The sequence below is a fragment of the Squalius cephalus genome (genome assembly GCF_949319135.1).
Source record: "Squalius cephalus genome assembly, chromosome: 24".
In the NCBI taxonomy this organism is placed as follows: domain Eukaryota; kingdom Metazoa; phylum Chordata; class Actinopteri; order Cypriniformes; family Leuciscidae; genus Squalius; species Squalius cephalus.
In genome coordinates, this window is record NC_137145.1 from 20,809,925 (window position 1) to 20,831,647 (window position 21,723).

Sequence of the window (21,723 nt, forward strand, 5' to 3'; positions counted from 1 at the left end):
AAACAATCGCTGTAAAAAAACAAAGTTGCTGCCATTAATTTTTAAGTAAAATCAACTTGGATGTTTAAGTCATTTCAATTTAAATTGCATTAAAATTACTTTTAAAATTGGTTTTAAAAAAGCTGAACTTAATTGCTTAACTTATTTTGATGAGTTAAAGCAATGTAAAAACATGTTGTAATTATTAATCATATACTTTTTACAGTGCACTTTACACGTCTCATTTGATGACATTATTAGTTAATGTATAAACTAACATGAACAAACTATAAGCAATATATTTTTACATTACATTTATCTATCTTTGTTAATATTTTTACATAACATTTATCTATCTTTGTTAATGTTTGTTAAAAATACAGTAACTTTTTGCTCGTTACTTAACATTTCATTAACTAATGTTAACAGACACAATTTTATTATATTTTATTCAAAAAAAATGTATTAGTAAATGTTGAAATTGAAAATGTAAGTATCGTTCATTCTTTGTTCATGTTAACTACTTTAGTTAACTAATCTTAACTAATTAAACCTTACGTAAACTTTAAAACAGTGAGGTTTTTCTATATTTTAAGACATTTGCAGGAACATTACTTCCCAGTTTAATTCAAAACAAGAATGATTGGTATTCAGCTGAGATATGTGAAAAATGAAAATCCCACCAACACACCACAACCACTGAGAGGTTTTGACCACTAGACCTCGTTTCCACTTCCCCCTTTGATGGGCGGGACTTAGGACGGAACCAGCCAATGAGCGTCGAGATATCTACGCAGTCGCCTACCTTTCTACGGATAGCAAGCTTTCAGGGTGCTGTGTGTCTGTTTGACACGTACCTCACCCTGGTGTGTGGAAGTCTACCCATGTATCGGGTGTGAAAGAATTTCGGGCGGTTCAAGACTGACAGACCTTTTGTAACGTTCAGTGCAGACTGGTTTCATAACCTGCAACATGGAGCCAGGGGCGAGTGACGCGACAGCAGGTAAATACTGTATTACTACAGTAAAAGTGGCGTAAAGAGATTGATATGGATATAATACTATATCAGATAACTTTGCATAACATTAGCTTTAGTATACATCTCATTATATAAGGTGTACGTATCGTCTGATTAAGTGCATTAAAAGTGAAAATGTAGATATAATTTGATTTATCTTTCTAGGTTGAGTACAATGCAAGTACTGTTTTGTAGTATACTATGAAGTGTACTAATGAGAAAATGTATTCCTCAGAGGTTGCTTATTTATTGCTTATGAGTTCTCGGTTTAGATTTATTCAGTTAACTTTGTCTCGGATGTTTCTCCTAAAATTCTTTCTGTTAGACTGATAGACACACGTTAATATAAATATTTGTGTACAAAGCTGAAAAATGTATTTGGACAGCATATCTTTCTCAGGTTGTTTAATATAAAATCAACATATTTGAGTTCATACAGAAATCGTACTGACATATCTGACTTGTCATTGAAAACTTTGGTAAAATGGCAACTTTGAGATGTTTTTGAGATCTCTTCTAAAACTGTAGGTGTGATGTATAATAATGTATTTATTTTTCTCTGAGATACTGGCTGAATAAAAATGCTAAATCTCCATTCACTCTCAGTTTAATATCATCGCTGATTAGGAGAAACAACAGAGATATTATTGAGATTCCCTTTGTCACTTTAGCAGGTGCTCGATACGTTGAACCCTCCAAAGCGAAGAAAAAGAGCAGTGAGGAGAAGGAACAGGCAACTTCGCCCCCGTCAGAGCAGACCAGCACCATGAAGCGTCTCTTTGGCTTTGAGAAAGAAGACGTGTCATCATGGCATCGGCTGGTGTGTCTCCTCAATCGCCCCACTGACCCGGCCTCATTGGGCATTTTCCGTTTCTTATTCGGTGAGTCTTCATTTGTGCATGAAGTATGTGATTTTACAGCATCCATAATTGCGATTTATTGTGGTGCAGGTGTTGATGTGTGCTGTGTTTCCTCAGGTATGCTGATGGCGCTGGACATCACCCAGGAGCGAGGCCTGAGTCATCTGGACTATAAGTATTTAGACGGGGCACCGGTGTGCCGCTTCCCTCTCTTCAACTTCCTGAAGCCCCTTCCCATGGACTGGATGTTCTTTGTGTATTTTGTTATGCTCCTTGGTGAGTTCCTCGCAAAACTCTTTATGAAATTCAACGGTGACTGCCCACTTTTCCTGTGGCCTTGCTTCTGGAACCATTTTTTCACCTTTCATTTTCTCCATAGGCATTTCTATAAATTCTTTAGTAAAGTGACAAACCAACCTGCTATGAGATGTATTGCTTTGAGTCTTAAAATATTAAAAAAACAATTATACAATATAAAAATATGGCCTTGTATTAATTATAATTAAGAAACGAGTTTTATAAATATTAAATATATTCATTATATTTATATTGTTAAAATGTATACAGTTATTATTATTAAAATATATGAATTATAAAATATTTTATGTAGGGATTCACTATACTGGTTATTGGCCAGTATTAAAGGGGACATATCATGCTAAATCCACTTTTTTAGCCCTTAAATGCATTTTGTTGTATATTTGGAGTGTTTAGAAGTACAGAAAAGTTTAAATTATTCTCTTCAGGTGCTTCGTTGATATCTTTATATTCTGTTTTGGCCTTATTTTTCAACCTGTTCAGATTTTTCTGTTATCTATGACGTTTTGTGAACTATTACGTCACAGTTTTTGCAGCGGAACTGCCAAATAAGGACATTGACTTCCAGCCCAACACTTCGAGCAATCCGCCATTTTTATTTCTCGCTGCAATTTTGTAGTCCAAGCTAAAAGATGCAGAAGTTACGAGAGGGTAAGTTAAAATGTTCGGTTGTTGGATGTAGTAACCCACACGCTTCATTACACCGTCTAATGTAGATGAACTGCCGCGCTTGTGACAGGACGCATGTTTAACTGAAAGAACGAGCAGAGAGAGAGACCCGGTCACGCGCACGCACTCTCACTCTCTTCGGAGCCAGGCGAAAGTGTAAACAAGACTTCACCGTCTCCAAACTAGACGCTGTCTTGCTCTCTCTCCCTCGCACATATTAATCAAAATAAATCGAGACGGCGGTAAAAGGTCGGAAGACCAAAGTTTCATGTGTAAATACAGTAACACACCATTGCGATACATCCATATGAAGACGTTGTTCTGCAGGTTTGTCGTCTTCATTTTCATCTCGCTCCGGCTCCGACTCTGGCTCGAACATGTAAGGCTGGCTGGACAAGTCTTCCGTTGTTGACATTTTGTTAATAACGTGTGAATAAAAAGTTTCTGTGCCGCTAGATAATCGTATCTCTGCTATCAAACTACAAAAATGGCCGAACGGGGTGGAGTTGAACCGAGTGTCACCTCTGCATCCTGGAGAGGGGGCGGGGTATGAAGTGCCTCAATTGTATTTAAAGAGACCGCACCAAAACGAGTTGCTCTCAGACGCACATCAGAAAAGGGGTAGAAAAGGGTCCTGTGGAGCTATAATAATGAGGAATTCAGACCCAAGCATTGCAGTTCCGCTTTATATAGACTACAAATGTATGAATTATATGTAAAAAGGAACGATTTAAAAGCATGATATGTCTCCTTTAAGAGAGTTTTTAAATTTATTTCTGTCACTCAATATTTGTTTGTACATCTCTATTTTTAAATTTAGATTACTTTTTATGTCATTATGTAAGGGATAATCCACGGCTAGCCATGCATTAAAGGATTTTAATGCACGACGTAGAGGCGAAGAACCACCCGACGCGAAGCGGAGGGTGGTTGCCTCTACGAAGTGCATTAAAATTCTTTAATGCATGGCTAGCCGTGGATTATCCCGCTTATACCTTGGTTATTTGCCAAGTTAAAAACAAGTTAAAGCTGTAACTGATGTTTACAGTGTAATTTTTTAACAGACGTGTAAAAATGACGGTTATTTTCTTAAGTTACGGCTCGTTAGTTCTAGCACTCCGTCCGCTTTAAATAAAGTAGAGCCATTGGATTGCTTTTATTTTAATGAATTATCACATTTATTTAAATTCATTAATAAACGAGAGAGACAGAGAACTGAAGGAGAAGGAACAGAGAGAGAGAGAGAGAGAGAGATGCGTGCGCGAGTTACCTGTGTGCGTCTCTTTAAAGTCTAGCAACAGTCCCCTCGTTGCTTAAGCATATTAGCCTGGCTAACGTCAGACCACTTTCTCTTTGAGACGTGGTCTGGAAACCACATGTACATTTTCTCGTATTTGAGGCGTGGTTTACGAATGCCCAGAGCCGTTTATTGGGCGCTACGAATGTCTATCAAATGCGCCTGTACGTAGCTCATAGCCAATCATTTCAAATTATACCAGATGACGTATGTAGAGCGACAGATATTCAACGAAGAAGACGACGATGGGTCAGAGATTTATGTGTACACCAGAGAGTCCTGCACGGGTCCGATTTTGTAAATCCGCACCCGACCCGTTTTCCAACAGCAGCACTAATAAAAATCTGCACCGACCCGCTTAAAATAGAACCGACACCCGACCCGCACCCGAAATAAAATCAGTTTAGACTATCACATTATAGACACACTTACAAACATTTTTATTGCCAGGTCATACAGAAGTTATTACACGACCATTAAGGACAACTTCAGCCGAAGCTGTCAAAAGGCCGATACATGAAGAACATGGCTAACGTTACCACACAAATCGAACAGACGCGGCTACACCACTATATGCCACACAATTTCGTCTAGCCTACATCTGACAATTTTGGGTTCAAACACACCCTGCACACCACACATACTTAACAGTGTTAAATATGAAAAATACCGTTCGATAGAACGGCTTTGTTACCAGTTATCTGCGTGCTTCCTCAGGGATGAAGTTCCACATTTGCGGCTATCCAACACGAAAATGTTTGCAGCAAAGCCTTTCACAATATTTTCTTCAGATAACTCCAAATTTCTCCCACACACTAGACTTGATTTTTGATGACGTATTGTCGACAACTTTACAATCTCCACTAGCTATTCTTTTCTTCAACTCCTCAGCATCTATCTCGACGACTGCAAGCAGAACGCGCGCGCGCGGTTGTGATGCATTTTTTAAAAGTGGAAGTAGCCTAGGTTAACGTTATAGATCCTGGGAGGGCGTGGCGCGTCGGCACAAATAAACTGATGTGGATTTTAAATTATTTTATCAACTTGAAATACAGGCATATTTTTGTAGATGTGTTCCTAAAAATATGCATATATTTTTACGTCTGTCATGTTGGATCCATAGATAAACAAACTGCTTCGGTGTGTCGCATATACTTCGTCATCGTCTTCCTGCTCCCTCCCCGTTCTGTGATTGGTTCCCTATTTCAGGGGAAAAATTAGTCCATGGTGTCCAGACTACCTTGCAGCGTGAATAAAATCGCGCTGCTCAAGGCAGTATGGGGAAACCCAGGCTATAAGCATATAGCTAACTTAATGATTCTTTAATGGTTTAATTTCAAAATGATTGAGAAAATTAAACGATATGCAAAAATCATCCATTTAGCCTACCTAAATAAACGTTTTCATAATTATGTGTCTCTCACTCTGCGTGCAAGTGTAACTGTGTTACTATGGTTACCAATGTAGCGGATTAATTTTGAATTGCAATCAAACTGACTGGGAACTACCTGTGCATTAAACGGTTTTACTGCACACCTTCCAGCCAATCAGAATCGAGTATTTAAACAGCCCATGGTATAAAAATATATAAATTGTAAAAAAATATATTATATTTATTATTAAAATTGATATAGTACTCATTATTATTATTATTATTATTAATTATAATTTTAAAATATATTAATTATTAAATATTAAAAAACATTCACAATATACTGGTTCTTGGCCGATATTAAGAGAGTTTTACATTTAGATTACTTTTCCTGTCATTTAACACACTGAAAGTTAATCTTTAAAAAACATCATAAAAAACAAATTAAATAACTCGAAATAGTTTAATAACACTGTTAAATATAATCTTTGAAATTAATATCTATGTTTCATACTGTACATTGTAATGTTTTGATGCCTAAATTCTGTTGTAGCATTCAACATTAGTATTTTATTTTTAATTTATTTAGACAAAATAATATGGAATTGTATTATTGGCCATTTATCAGTTATCAGCCATTGCTGAAAATAATGATTGACGCATTGGTATCAGCCAGAATGGAGAAATGTAATGATATTTTTATTCCCAGAACCCATTGTGTCATTTTGACATCACTTCTTTAAGAAGACACAAGACTGATCATCCACTTGTGTGTTTTGCAGGTGCTGTTGGTATCATGCTCGGCCTTTTTTATCGCTTTTCCTGTCTGATGTTTATATCTACTTACTGGTACGTTTTCTTCCTGGACAAAACGACCTGGAACAATCACTCTTATCTGTACGGACTCATCGGCTTCCAGCTCACGCTCATGGACGCCAACAGATACTGGTAAGCTTACACTTCCTGTACAGTGGCCCCAAAAACTTTTGGGCACTTAGCTCGCACTTAAAAATATGCATTACACAACAAAACATTAACCATAGAGTAATTAATTTTAACATAAAACAAGCAAAACTTTGTTTTAATGCAGGTCATTAGATGGACTCCGAAACCCCAGGAAGAGGAACGCCCATGTACCGCTGTGGAACTACACTTTGCTGAGAACTCAGGTCAGCTGATGTATCTAGATTTGGCCTGAAATATCATCCCTGTGTTGTAGGACATTATCGGCATAGACAAAGTGATGATGAGATAGTAAATGTGCATTGCCTTTGACAGATTTTCATAGTGTACTTCATCGCTGGAGTCAAGAAACTAGACGCTGATTGGGTAGAAGGGTACTCAATGAAATACTTGGCACACCATTGGTTATTTGACCCTTTCAAGTGAGTATATTAGCCTCCATTTACATCCGCCTTAGCATGACACATTGTTGTAAAGAATTCGTATAATGGCTATGTTCACACTGCAAGCCTTAGTGCTCAATTCTGATTTATTGCTCAGATCTGATTTTTTTTTTTGGCTGTTCACTTTTTTTTTTTTTAAATGTGTCCAATATCAGATTCGAGGTCGAACTGATCGCAGTCCCGAACTGACCCTTTATGCGCAAAAAAACAATAACAAGACGTAAACACAGAGGTTACTGAAGTCAGCATTTACACATCAAAGTCACACATGAGCGGAAAAAATCGGATTTAGGCAAATTTTGCCTGCAGTCTGAACGATTCGATTATTGATAAATCGTCAGATTAAATTTCAGTGACATTTTGACATTCAAATAAGAGAAATTTAAGCATTTATAGAGTGGTGCAGGGATGACGTCAGAACACGGGAGACTAATTCGCCACTGGTACCTTCGAGATTTTCACATGGGTTTTTATAATGAAGTTTAATAAAGCCTGTGGTAAATAGTCTTCCAGGTTCTGACGTCATTCAATTGATAATTGCTATTATTTGTAAGACAATTAATCATTAGCAGAAAATTCATGATGATGACAGACCTAATTTTGTCTTTTTGTTCCCCTCTCCCTCACTCTGTTTCAGAATGATCTTGCCTGTTGAATTGGTCAGTCTGATGGTGGTCCATGTCGGCGGTCTGATCTTAGACCTCACAGCTGGCTATCTGCTTTTCTTCGATGCCACACGTCCTGTCGCCGTCTTCTTTGTCAGCTATTTCCACTGCATGAATTCCCAGCTCTTTAGCATAGGTAAAATTACGCTAAAGAACTAGTTTACTCAAAAGATTTGAGATTTTGAAAACTTTATGATCTTTATTTTTATCCTCAGGAATGTTTGCTTACACCATGTTGGCCACAAGCCCTCTCTTTTGCTACCCTGACTGGCCTAGACGCTTTTTTGGACGTTTCCCAGAGTTCCTCTGGCCTGTGCTGCCCCTCATCTCTCCTGCCCCGAGTCCCAGCTCCTCCTGCGTGTACCCAAATCCACCCAGTGTGCCTAGAGAACAAGATGAGACCCACTCGGCTCCCAGACCCACCACACCGAGCTTCAAGCACAAGTTTAGAGCCTTCTTCACCATCCTTTACATCACAGAGCAGCTCTTCTTGCCATACTCGCACTTCATCACGCAGGTGATTTTAAACTGCACTATGCTGTTCAGATGCAGTTTGATCTAGAAGGTTCATTGCGCTTTCACAATCAATGTAAACACAGATAGTGAACAAAAGCAAATATCTGCACAAACCTTTGGAAGAGGAATCACATGCCTTGCTCACGCACTTCAAAGGCCCTGTTTACACCTGGTATTAAGATGCGTTTTGGTCGATCGGTTCACAAGTGGGCGACGCTAAATACAGGTGGTCTAAAACATTTTGAGCTCGTCCATGTTTGACCACTTCCAGAGGTAGTCGAAAACACATCAGACCGGATTGTTTTCGTAGTGTAAACACTCATGTGGTCGAATGTGTTCGAACAGCCACAAAAGACTTCCTACTCTATGCCTACTGACCTAACGCGAAAACATTAAGGGAAGCGCTCTAGCCAGACGGGATTTAAACTTTATCGGCTGAAGACCCAAGTTTGGTTTGAAGACGAAAAACATACCAAGCACAATGTTCTCTCACCGTTCCTGATTTCTAACTCGCACTCGCAGCGTTTAGCTGGTCTTGCGGCTGTCAGAGCAGAAAGGAAAGCTGCTGCTCTCCGTATGTTTTTCCGTCGTCTCTGGACGCGTTCGTATGTTTTGTTCATTAGATCAAAAGATTTGAAAAAACCCATACATTTACCCGCCCATAGACCCTCCCCTCAAAGAAATCAGGAAATGGTTGAGAGTGAAGAAAAGAGACGGATTAAAACACCAATAATTTAACTTTCTATTTAAATTATTATTATTATTATTATACAAGAAAAAGGCTTGACATTCACTTTTTTGCTCACCAGCCACTGTGGATAGTGTTCTTCCAAAGTTACTAGCCACTAAACATTTTCAGTGGCCACAATTTTGACATCGATACCATGGGGAAAAAACTGCCATTTAGATATTTTTAATATTATCAGCTCACTATTATTAGACAAGACACGAGATTGGGTTTTCTCGAGATTGGCTTTTCTCCTGTATGATTTCACATGAGTCTCTTCAGACCTTACTGTACATGAATTATGAGCAGGACATTGAACTGATTAAGGCTGTGTGTGACCTGCTAATTGAACTCCTTTCCACAAGTTGAACATAGAAATAAAAACAGTATAAATCACACAAAAAAAAAACATGATTGACGTTACAATAGGCTACTCTCTCTGTATTCAAAGTGCAAACAGAGACCAGAGCCACATCTACACAGTCCAGAGATAGATTTGATATTGGGAGACAGACTATTGTATGTATGCAGCCTAATTTGCGCGCATCATCAGGGAGCTCGCATTTTACTTTCACTTTAAAATTCGCGATCGCACATACTATGTAAAGCAGCGGTGCTGAGCACACATTCTACAAGATAAGACATTTATCAGACATCTTTGGCTCTGTTGTGCAATGTATCCTCTGCCATCGTCACGCGATCAGTGAACTGTGCAACTCGTGTATGATGAGCAGAGCAGCCGCAAACAATAGTTTACAATGGTTTTTATTTTTATAAAAACAGCGAGACAGCTTTTCACTCAACGAGAAATCTCGTCACATTTTAGTCTCGGGAGATCTCGTCACACCCCTATTATCAGCATAATTTCACTGCTGTCACTTTAAGACCTAATGCACAGATCCATTATACTGTTTCACATGCGTTTTCTTTCTCAACTGTTTACGTTCTCTTAAAACATAACTAACCGCTTAGGTGAATACTTGTAAAGACCGGCATTTTGACATTATTTTGTGTATTTGACTGTTTAATCGCAATACGCAGCGAAAAATAACTCAATTTAGTACTAAGAGGCGGCTTTATGTGAGCGCACTTTGGGTGTGAAGGCAAAAAAAGCAACTGGTATAGTATATTCTGTGGAAAAAGAGTATCAGAAGCATTTCAGATATTTCAGTATCAATATGTATAAAAAAATTATATTTTTGACAACACTACATTAAACTTAGTTTAATATTTCAGATGCCTTTTTAAAAGACTACAATTTAAAAAAATTATATTACAATTCAACCTGCCAAGGTGGCTAGTAGGAGTGAGTGTGTTTTCACGCCACTGCTGAAATCCACCTGCATTTGGTGTGTTTTAATGTCAAGCCCTGTATAAGAATTATAAATATAGAAAAAATATAAGATTTTGTCAAATGTTAAACATTTAATCTCTGGGCCATACAGGGCTATAATAACTGGACAAATGGACTGTATGGCTACTCGTGGGACATGATGGTTCACTCTCGCTCACATCAGCATGTCAAGATCACCTACAGAGATGGCGTAACAGGCGAGGTTGGATATCTGAACCCTGGAGTGAGTCAAAACTATTTTACAGGAATGTTCCAGGTTAAACAGTTTAAGCTCTATTCGCAATAATTTCAAAACATACCCGTTAGTGGAAATTTTTACATTTTTCATTAGCTTGCAATGCAAGTAAATGGAAAGAAAAGTGATTCTAAATTCATTTCCTGTGATAATCGACAACATGCTACAGATACCATCAATAGAGCTTGACTTGTTTTTAGCCCACAATATTCCTTATTTTAACAACTGGAGTCATTTAAATTGCACCACTACATTGTTATGCTTTTATACGCTTATCTTCTCATGTTATTCCGATATGGTGCAGGTTTTCACTCAGAGCCGGAGATGGAAAGACCATGGAGACATGTTGAAGCAGTACGCGACTTGCCTCAGTGAAAATTTGCCACGCTTCAATATCTCAGACCCAGAGATCTACTTTGACATTTGGGTGTCCATCAATGACCGTTTCCAACAGAGGTTTAGTCGTGTTTATTGTGTGTTCAATTTACACTGCTAGATGTTCTTTGATTCATACAGACAAAATGATAGTCCAATGCTTCTGACATCAAAGTTAAAAAGCCTTTATTTCAATATGGTTCTGCTTCTATCCAATAGGATTTTTGACCCACGCATTGACATCGTAAAAGCCGATTGGTCGCCATTCCGCCCCAATCCATGGCTCATGCCACTTCTCGTTGACTTATCACCATGGAGAACCAAATTTGAGGAGATTGAGGGGTCTTTGGACAACCAGACTGAGGTGGTATTCATTGCTGACTTCCCAGGTATGTATCTCCTAACTGAGTTTTTTTTTTTTACTGGAATACTTTTGGTTAATTTGCACACACAGGTGCTCAGTTATTATTAATGTGACATCCACAGGCCTTTTTCTTGAAAACTTTGTGAGTGAGGATCTTGGGAACACCAGTGTTCAGGTCCTGGAGGGTCTAGTGAAAGTTGAAATAGTGGACGAAAAGAAGAACTACAGTTTACAACCAGGAGAAAAGATGCAGGTACAATTTTCCTATCCTCTATTATGAAACTCTGATTTGTTCCAGTGTAACATTTTAAACTCTTACTATTATTCATGTTTGTATCTACGTTGATACATTTCATTATTGTGTATTTAGATTCCAGCTGGCGCGTACCATAAGGTGTACACTGTGTCAGAAGGGCCATCCTGTTACATGTACATTTATGTAAATACTACTGAGGCGGAGCTTCAGAAGAACTTCACCAAGCTTTCTGAACTTCAGGAGAAAGTGCGCAATGGAACAGGTAAGTCACTTTTCGGTTACATGGGAAAACTTTGATTTCAAAACTACTACAAATTCCTTCAGATTACATGAATTCTTTGTTGTTTACCAATCATTTTCACATGATCAAATAGTTGAATTATTCTCTTTAACATATTTACTTTGATTTGTACATATTTATTTTCCAATTCAACATTGCACACTGTGTTCACACAAACAATGTGAATTCAAATTAATTCAATGTAAAAAAAAAAAAAGCAAGCAAGCCACAAAACAAATAGTAACAAAACCAAGAACATCTTTATTTACAATATGAACAGAGCTTTCGTTTTGTAAATAGACTTCAGTGTTTTTTTAGTCTAGTTTTATTTATATACTATATAATATTGTGAATTACCTTTATTTTTATATTTTCAGTTTTTATTGTAATTTAGGTTTAGTATTTTTGTTGCCATTTTTATTCGTTTTTTTATTTTATTTTATATTTCTATTCAGATTAAATTTTCCAGTTTGTCATTTTAGTACATCAACTTGTTTCAGTCAGTTGCCAAGGCAACGTTTCTAATTTTCATTTTTCCATCTAATATTTTTTTTTATTATTAACAAAAACAATTTTTCAATAGTTTAGTTAAAGACAGCATAAAACTTCCCTATTGTGTCACATATCCAAGTGAAACGGCTTCACGAACAAGTAAAAATGTAGGGAGGGCCAGCGGACCTTATTTTGTCCATTGGGATTGATTGGCTGGTTGTGGTTTGCTATTGGACTATCTCATGTGAGTGACAGGCTGTCCCGCCTTTGCGGCAGTAAACACATCATCAGAGAAGAGATGTTAAAGCTACTTTGATTAAAGAATACGTGGACATTCAGTGTTTTGACCCTAATGCAGTTTGTCTCACAGAATGCCCACTTTTTTGTGCACAGATAAATCATATTTTATAATAAACATAAGAATTGTCACAATAGCAACACTGGTCTAGATCAAAATTTCCCTGTAGTATAACATCTTTAAACATCAAAGGGGCTGAAAGAAGCTTCTTTTTTTTTGTGTGTGTGTAGCTACGCTGAAGAAGCACACATAACTTGTTGCTGTTTGTAGAAACCGAGCCTTTGCCTCCTGAGATGCAGCCGCTCATCACCGGTCTCGACGACCAGGACTCGGACAACAGCGTGATCGACCCTGTAGTACGAATCTTCCTCAAACGACAGAAGCGCATGCAGGAGGTGAAAAGGCGTCGGGAAGCTTCTGTGGTCGAGAGGTTCGAGAGATTTGCCTCAAGGAAATACTACTCGATTAGACGAGGGTATGTAGGGGTATTAAAGGGAGATGTTAAATGTCTTGTGACAGTACAAATTAATTATTTTGGTTCATCTCTTAAGGCTCCTGATGACAGCCATCGCTTTGCGCAACCTGGCTGTAGGTTTGCCACCGCTAGAGCAACTGACAAGAGAGGTGGCCTACGCCAACCTGAAGGAGCCTGAGAGCGAGACCAATCAGGACGAGCGTCTTAAAGACGAGGTGGGCCACGGAGAGCTGTGAGAAAACAGACTGTTACTGAGCTGCAGAAAATCAACATATGCTTTAGTAGGTCAGTATTTTTGGAACATTCCACGATTGTGAAAACAAAAACAAAATCAGGTTATTGTTTACAGTTTTTTTTTTTTATCATACACTTGAGCCCAAAAATGTAAATCTTTTACACACCCTCATGTCATTCTAGACCTGTATAACTATGTTAGATTTTAAGTTTTGTGAATAAGTCCTGAAATGTTGTCCTGTTCTTAAAGGAGAACTCCGGTCAATTTTAACATTGAGCTCATTTTTTTGTAAATTTGGAGTGCTGTCAGTACAGAGAACAACTACAAAAATCGGTGTTGCCTACACCGTGTTATCCTCTTTTTAAAATTTGCACCCTGTTGACTTCAATGGGGCAAGTTTTAAACCTGCTTTTAGCCTCTTAACATCCTTGATGTGTCATTACAAGTGCACAGCCAATGTGAGTGATTCCTTTCAGAGTGAACGCGGGTGAATCTGACTGCAGTAGATGTGAAAGATATGAATAAAAATGAAGTTAATTCAGCCAGCGCACATACCTGTATTTTCTTCCTGTTTTCGGTCGAAGTCCACAGTAGTCGATTGTCGAGTTCACGTGCATAGGTTATCACACGCATGAACTCGACAATCGATTACTTTGGACTTCGACCGAAAACAGGATGTAAATACAGGTATGAGCGCTGGCTAAAATAACATTTTGATTCATATCTTTCACATCTACTGCAGTCAGATTCACCGTGTTCACTCTGAAGGAATCTCACATGGCTGTGCACTTGTAATGACACATCAAGGATGTTAAGAGGCTAAAAGCAGGTTTAGTACTTGCCCCATTGAAGTCAACAGGGTGCAAATTTTAAAAAGAGGATAACACGGTGTAGGCAACACCGATTTTTGTCGTTGTTCTCTGTACTGACAGCACTCCAAATGTACAAAAAAATGGAGTTCTCCTTTAACATGGTCCTGTCATACGGCTTCAAAAGACCTGGAATGTACTGTAGCGCACAAGTGGTAAAAGACTATTTTACAGTACATTTTTCAGTTTTTTGGGAGTTTGACAATGTCTTTCTTTATTCAATTTTCATTGTATGGAGAGAGAAAGAAAAGCAGCTGGAACATTCTTAAAAATTTCTCTTTTTGTGTCCCATGGATGTCATACAGGTTTGGAACAATGATGGACAGAATTTATAATCTTTAGATTAACTAATTTTTCATTCCCTTTTACTGGTTACTGAAATGTAAGTAATGATGACACTAAGATTTACTCTTTTTTTTTGAGAGAGTAGTCAGAAAAAACTTGCAAGTTTAAAAGCTATTAATTTACTATTACTTTTTCAGTATTAAAATAAATCTAAATGAAACTTGGCCTTTTGTGAGAATATTTGAAGTGCAGTTTTTTTTTTTAACCTTTAAACCAAATAAAAGCTTTTATCTTACAAATCACTCATTTGTGCTTAAGGGATCCTGCTATGTTTCGTCTCATCACAGGATTTATGCATACATTACATCAAATGCATTTAGAAACGATTTTCGTTTCTAGAATTCGACAAATCTTGGCTGTAGAAAGTGCCAAACATGGACGGGTACTGAATTATCTTTGATGCATAAGTTTCATTATGCTAAATGCTGTTATTAAACGCCTGGGTGGCCTAAAATAACATGAACTCAACCTTCTTTATATGCACACTGGGATTGTGGGATTTAGAATGCAAGAAAGCTGTCCAGATTGGAATTTATCTGTATGTGTCAGTCTTTTAATAAAAAAAAGTGCAATACTACCCAGTGTGTCATTATAACATGCTTGAGTGGTGACAAAGTATTTAGTTAATGAATAAATGTGTTCTGTTTTATTGCTATCAGTTTTAAAATGATATTCAGTTACAACTGATCTTTTCACCCTTGTTAAAGTGCAAGAGACAATCCAAAATGTCAACAAATACACACATAATGGAATGGCACATCGTCCACACACAGAATTAAGACATCTAAATGAAAACAAACACTTAAGTTCTGTAAAACTGCTTGAAATGGTACATAAATCCATTCTTATCGTTGTCATCTTTATAACATTTAAACAGCTATGACTCATATAACCACTCAAACCGAATGGACATCACCAATACTACTTCCGTCAGTAGTGTGTAAGCTTTTAAAGCTTTAGTTCACATGCGTTTTTTTTACACAGTGAAGTTCCAAAAAATATTAGACTACCATTGGTCCAGACTAAACTGCGTTTACAAAGAGGTTAACCCACTGAAAAGGATTTACATGGCTCCAGGTTAGCAAAGCTAACTTGCATGGTAACTTAAGTTTTTGTCTTGACAACTCTTTTTCACAGTTTTGGGCAGTAACATGATATAAGATATTAGGTGTGTTCGACAGACCGATGACATCAAAACACCGCGATTAGAGAGAAGACGTCTCTGTATGCTCTCGCTGTACTTTGATGTCGAACCAATCGGTCAAGTCCAACACATCTATATATACACTGGCTTGGTCCACCCATTACTTCCCTTTTTGCTAATTATAAGCCAAGGCTGTTAATCAAAAATTGCCACATCAAAACCAAACAAAGTAAATAACGTCCATACAATTCAATAACAAATGAAAAGGTTCAAGGCTCTTCCAACAACTTCCTTATTTGATAAGTCACCTCATCTAGAGAAACATGCAGTCAGTGGATGAGAAAATCCGTCTGACCTCATATATGACACGAGGAGAGATGTGCAAATACTTGCAGAGGTACTTCTCATATTAAATGAAACCTTGATTCGGCAGTCGATATGAATGTTCACTAAAACTAAATATCAATTGCTGCATTTGCAGAACACAAAAACAAACAATGGAGTGTTGAAACCAAACCACACTCTTCAAGGCTGTAATGAGTGAGTCTGTTAAACTGGTGTTGCGTGGTTTAGTGTTGGTAATATGAATCCCTTTTTATCCGTCAACTTGATGTGATGTCGTCCGTAGTGCTGAGATCTACCTTGGCTGGAAGTCTGGATAAAATATTCCACGTAACACACCTTCGATAACCATATTTGAAAACGTATCTGCAAAACAATTGAAAAGCATTCATTGAATGTATATGTAAAATAATACATATGCAGTGTTAAATAGAGGATTGTTTTGTTTTTTGCAGGATGTATATTTATTGCAACAAGACTCTGAAACTTTAACTACACGGTAACAAATGAACAGTAATTAGACTGACTGAAGTCTCAGCGCAGTTCAGATATAATCCTGTGGTTAAGTGAGCGAATGAGTCAGTTCAGTGAGGACGGGAGTTGTCTGACTGATTCACAAATAAATGCTCAAGCTTACATGCATATATACACTACAGAAACGAATGCTTCTATTCAGCAAGGATGCATTAAATTGATCAGAAGTGACAGTGAAGACGTTTATGTAACAAAAGATTTCTATTTTTTTTTTTAAATGCGGTTCTTCTGAACTTTGTTCAAATAATCCAGAAAAAATATATCAAGGTTTCCACCAATATATGAAGCAGCACAACTGTTTTCAACATTGATAGTAACAAGAAACGTTTCTTTAGCATCAAAACATCGTATTACACTGATTTCTGAAGGATCATGTGGCACTGAAGACTGGAGTAATGATGCTGAAAACACAGCTTTGATCACATGAATAAGTTACATTTTTAAAATATAATAGATAAGTTATTAAAAATTGTAATAATATTTCATAATCCTGTATTTTGATCATATAAATGCAGCCTTGATGAACATATATTTAATATTTATCTATACTATATACTTAATTTAATGTTATATCATTTTTGTATTTATTTTTATATCTATCTATTTATAATATCTTTTGCTATATGTTTAATAATATAATTTTTATCTGTCACTTCCAAAGAGCTGAATGAATGCACATGCATTCTTCTGCCCCTTAAAAAAAAAACGAAAGCTGAAGGATAGACATGTACCGTTGGTGACAGGCAGCAGATAGGGATCCCTCAGGAAGAGAAGTGCTGGCTGATGTGTCAGTTTACTGCAGTGTTTGTAGAGAAAAGGTCAGAGATCGAGAGAGAGGGAGAGAACAGAATGACTCACAATCTAGTTCGGTTTCTGATGACAGTGTTAAAAACAAAGCGGACAGAGAAATGCATCACATGGTTGTGTCATTTCACAGCCAGCGCAATAACTTCTCAAAAACGCTTTTATAACAGCACGTCACACATCAAAATGGCTCTGAAAGGTTGGATTTTTACATTCTGTGCTTCTTTCAGATGTAAATATTGCATACCTTGATTCCTCAGATTCCGTTTCAAATGATCTAAACAGAAAAAAAAGACAGTCACTTTAACACACACGGACATTGTACAAGGATCTTTTTTTGTAATTACTATATTGAAAAGTCTTTGTTTGTCCAAAGGTCTGCTTTCTAAGGCCTTTACTTCAGACAAAATTACACACTATAAAGCCTTACCCACAACTCTCAGTTTTTGGCAGTGACGGGAAATGGCGGATATTGAGGAAATCCAAGAATATCTTTGGAAGAACCTCATTTTCCATGATTATAGTCTACACACACACACACAAAATCAAATGGTTATTCCAGAATACGGGAAAGGAGCTGTTTGTCACTGTGTGATTTAATTTGTTCAGCAAACGGATCAATACCTGGAGGTAGAGCTCTAGTCCCAGTCTCCTCTGCTCGAGAACCTTAGGCACCCAGTTCCTCACATGCTTCGAAGGGATTTCTGGAGGTTTAATGCTCTTTTTAAGCTATTAAATAGTAGTTAGGGAAAAAAACAAACATGTTAGACACTGTCCAGAAGGAGTCTCTAGAGTTTACACGCAGGGCAGGAATGTTTTTCAAGTGGAATTTCTGCATTTTGCCAAAAGTGTAAATTGCGTAAAATTCCACTTCATCTGACACTCGATGTCAAATATCCTCTTTCCTCAATGAACACAATCATACTGTCTTGATGTACTATAGTAGCACACAATAAATACTCAACATTATTTCTGACCACATACAGCAAATAAGTGCTGATCTGAGAAATTCTGCTGAAAACTTGCAGATGTTTTCCAATGAACTATTTCAGCAACACTGCTTTTTCACATGTACATGCTGTTATTTATTATTATTAATAATAATAGTATATTATTATTGGCTCTTTGGAATCACCGTGGTACAATTGTGTGCAGAAAGAATGCATTTGATTTCAAGAATTAACAATGAACAAACATTTTACAGCATATAATTTAGGAGATGTCTAATAAGGTTAAGGAAGCCTATTTTTTCATTAAAAATAAAAATGATCCTGTTCATTCTATTTCTAAAGATATTCTGAGGTTGATGAGACATGCTCATTCTGCTGTGTATTAGAAGAAACAGCTGGCTATTTATTCTTTGATTGTAACATCACAAATAAGTTCTGGTTTGATTTAAACTCTTTCATTTTAGTCCTATATAAGATAATCACTCATTTGTTATCAAAGAAATTACTTTTTATCATGATAACCCTGAATATGTTGCCAATTTCTTTATATTGCATGCAAAATGTTTCATTCACAAAAAAAAAAAAAAGAGTCTTAAGGCCCGTTCACACCAATGACGATAACTATAAAGATAACGATAAAGATATAATTCTAAAAATCGTTCTCCATATTAAAGAATAACAGAGTTCACACCACAACTATAACGATAAAGATATGAGGAACGATATCGTTGGGATCACTTTCAGAACGATTTTTTTCCAGCTGTCGAACGATAAAACACTGACAGCCAATCAGAATCCATTCTAATTTAAAGGTCTCGCGCATTTAAAATGGATCTGGATCATCCGGGCGCGCGCGTGCTTAGAATAAAAAGACCGTTATCGGACGTTGGTGTGGACGCATATATAGTTATCTTTATCGTTATCTTTATAGTTATCGTGCTTGGTGTGAACGGGCCTTTTTTCTCCTTTGTGCCTTGAATTCAATTCTCTAATTTCATCCCCAGACTTATACGCAATATCTAAACTACTAGATTTGTTTAGCCTTATGAGAGTTTATTAAAAGATTTCTTCTGTGTATTTTTTATTCATGTTTTCCCCAATGTAATTAGGCTATTTATTTTCATGCAGACTTTAATTCATAGATAATAGGGCTGTTAAACGATTAATCGCGATTAATCGCATCCAAAATAAAAGCTTGTTTTTACATAATACATGTGTGTGTACGGTGTATACGCACACATGCATGTATATATTTAAGAAATATTTGCATGTATATACTGTGTATATATATTTATATTATATATAATTTCTATTATATATAAATATTTTATATATAAATAACACATTTTCTTAAATATATATATGCATGTGTGTGTATTTATATATAGAAAATAATTATACTCCGTACACAGACATAAATTATGTAAACATAAACTTTTATTTTGGATGCGATTAATCGTTTGACAGCCCTAATAGATATACAATTGTTCTCTGGTAATTCATGTTCATGATACATTAACTAATGTTAATTAATTAAAGTGTTACGAATTTATTAAAAGTATACAGACAAATTAATAATAATTACACTTACATTGATGCATCTAGCAGATGCTTTTATCCAACGCAACTTACAAGTGAGTCAAAAATTAAATTGTCATCAATTCATTTCTTCGGATCCACGTTTTGTTTTGTTTTTACCACCAAATACATTACGTATCCACCATTAAAAATTTTACTGCAGAGTGATAAAGAATATTGTTAGCAGTTTTATGCGAGCTTACCATTTTATGCAGGGCGTGAAACTCACTGTAGCGTTTCTCAACAGTGTGCTGTCGACCACACATGAGCACCTCGATCTTAAAAACCTGGCGAGACAAAGCGCTTTTCTATCATTTCCTTCGAATATAATACAGTCTAGTTGAGTGAGCTGAAATGGCTCATAAATAGCAGGATGAATTCACTTTAAATACAGGCTATATCAAAACCTAGACATCATTTGCAGACATCATAGGAGCGGTTGGAGTGTTCAAACGCGCCCAAACCTGCTCAAAGTAGTCAGCGCCAAAGAGTCTACGTCTTAAATCGACATTTCTCATTATTCACTGAGGTCAAGTGTAACGTTTATTAACGTAAATTGGGATGAAAGCGTGTTTACGCCAGCTGGCTGGTCTTGAAAGTAGCCTGAACTCACCGTGTAGCCCTTCTCCATGTTACTGCCCTCCGACCGAAAAGACGGGATTGACACTTCTAAAGGATGCATGATCCAGCGAGATATATCAGCAATTATGTGGCACACCAGATCAAGTAATTGCGAGAGACCTTGGTGGGCCCTTCAGAGTAATTTTACTGGTTGTCGAGCTCACTGGACGCCTGACATGAATTGAAAATATTCCACGCACTTCTTCTCCATCGCATGCAGGAGGTTCAGCGGTCGGTCTGCAGATGTAATGCCGCCACCTGTCGTGCTGACAGAGAATACATCAGCATTAATAACACTGCAGCGATGAGCGCGCGCGTTTTCCAGTCGGAAACTGCAAAAAGGTGGGATAAGGCAGCTAGTTGGGATATCTGTACCTTAAATGAGGAAGACGGTTGCTGCTGTTAGATGTAGCCTGTGTATTGTAATAAATGCATTTGAGGATTCAGGTTATATATCTAATTTTGTAGTTTCAATTAAATATGACTTGACTATCAACTGTCAACATCATCCATTCAGCTCGGTTACCAAAGTTACTGTAAGACAAATTATCAAAAGGACCTAAATTATGTATTTATGTATTCAGGTTTCCGTTCTGTTCTGTGGACTGTTCATCTGCTTTTCTGCTTCCTGTGCTCTTTCTGTTTCCTAGCTACTGATTATGCCCTAGTTTTGTCATGGGCTTTGTCTGAAACCGTACCCCTGTACCTTTGAATAGGGCACTATTTGAAGGGACAGCCATTTGAAGTAGTGTCTGAAACCACCATAGTGGACGTTATCAAGTACACTCATTCAATCCCACAATGCACTGCACTAACGAGTGTACAACCGATGTACGCTGGGCTGAATCCGAAATCGGATACTCTCTTGAGTAGGTACTTATTTTGAATACTAAATAAGTATGTTCTATATTGTATGAATGTGTGTAGAATAGATGTAATGGCACACTTCATGTGGACTTGTGGTCTCGTGGCCTTAATTACGCATGCTCACCAAGTGTATGAGTCCGTAGGGTGTCCCATTCTGCATTTCAGCGCTCAGAAGTGTCCACCTTTGTGCCCTCGATGCGGACTTCGCCGAAGCCCGCACTTTCGCACCCTCCACACCAGTTACCTACCCAGGAATCATTGTTGCGATGTTGCGAACGCCCAATCAGATAAATGAGGGGAGGAGTTTGCCGTTACCATGTGACCTACCAGCGTTAGTTGCGTCGCTTCACCTCCATTTACAAACCCTCTCCTGTGGCCTCATGGGATAGAATGGCTGGATCCCAAATGGCACACTCCAGCCTTGTGGACCTCTTTCGAGTTCACACTTGGTGACGTCAGTAAGTGCAGACCTAAGGGT

The 21,723-nt window shown here is 37.4% G+C and overlaps 2 protein-coding genes across 4 annotated transcripts; one reads left to right on the top strand and one right to left on the bottom strand.

The window, feature by feature from the left end:
- Positions 1–729: 729 nt before the first annotated feature.
- Positions 730–16,213, top strand: ggcx (gamma-glutamyl carboxylase). Of its 3 annotated transcripts, XM_079860425.1 has the most exons (16): positions 770–982; positions 1,669–1,878; positions 1,975–2,133; positions 6,296–6,461; positions 6,604–6,682; positions 6,792–6,898; positions 7,557–7,720; positions 7,800–8,101; positions 10,273–10,404; positions 10,721–10,872; positions 11,011–11,180; positions 11,278–11,408; positions 11,526–11,673; positions 12,752–12,956; positions 13,033–13,105; positions 14,124–16,213. In XM_079860425.1, exons 1-16 carry the CDS (start codon positions 952–954, stop codon positions 14,217–14,219), a joined length of 2,325 nt encoding a protein of 774 aa, XP_079716551.1. In that variant the 5' UTR covers positions 770–951; the 3' UTR covers positions 14,220–16,213. The 3 variants fall into 3 exon arrangements, with proteins under 3 accessions (XP_079716552.1, XP_079716551.1, XP_079716553.1); XM_079860426.1 differs by lacking the exon at positions 14,124–16,213 and having other exon boundaries at positions 730–982; positions 13,033–13,222; XM_079860427.1 differs by lacking the exon at positions 14,124–16,213 and having other exon boundaries at positions 1,672–1,878; positions 13,033–13,222.
- Positions 15,438–20,638, bottom strand: snx24 (sorting nexin 24). The gene is made up of 7 exons (XM_079860430.1): positions 20,371–20,638; positions 19,961–20,044; positions 17,854–17,958; positions 17,660–17,754; positions 17,477–17,506; positions 17,157–17,221; positions 15,438–16,257 (listed from the first exon to the last, which is right to left on the bottom strand). Exons 1-7 carry the CDS (start codon positions 20,437–20,439, stop codon positions 16,187–16,189), a joined length of 519 nt encoding a protein of 172 aa, XP_079716556.1. The 5' UTR covers positions 20,440–20,638; the 3' UTR covers positions 15,438–16,186.
- Between the last annotated feature and the right edge of the window lie 1,085 nt (positions 20,639–21,723).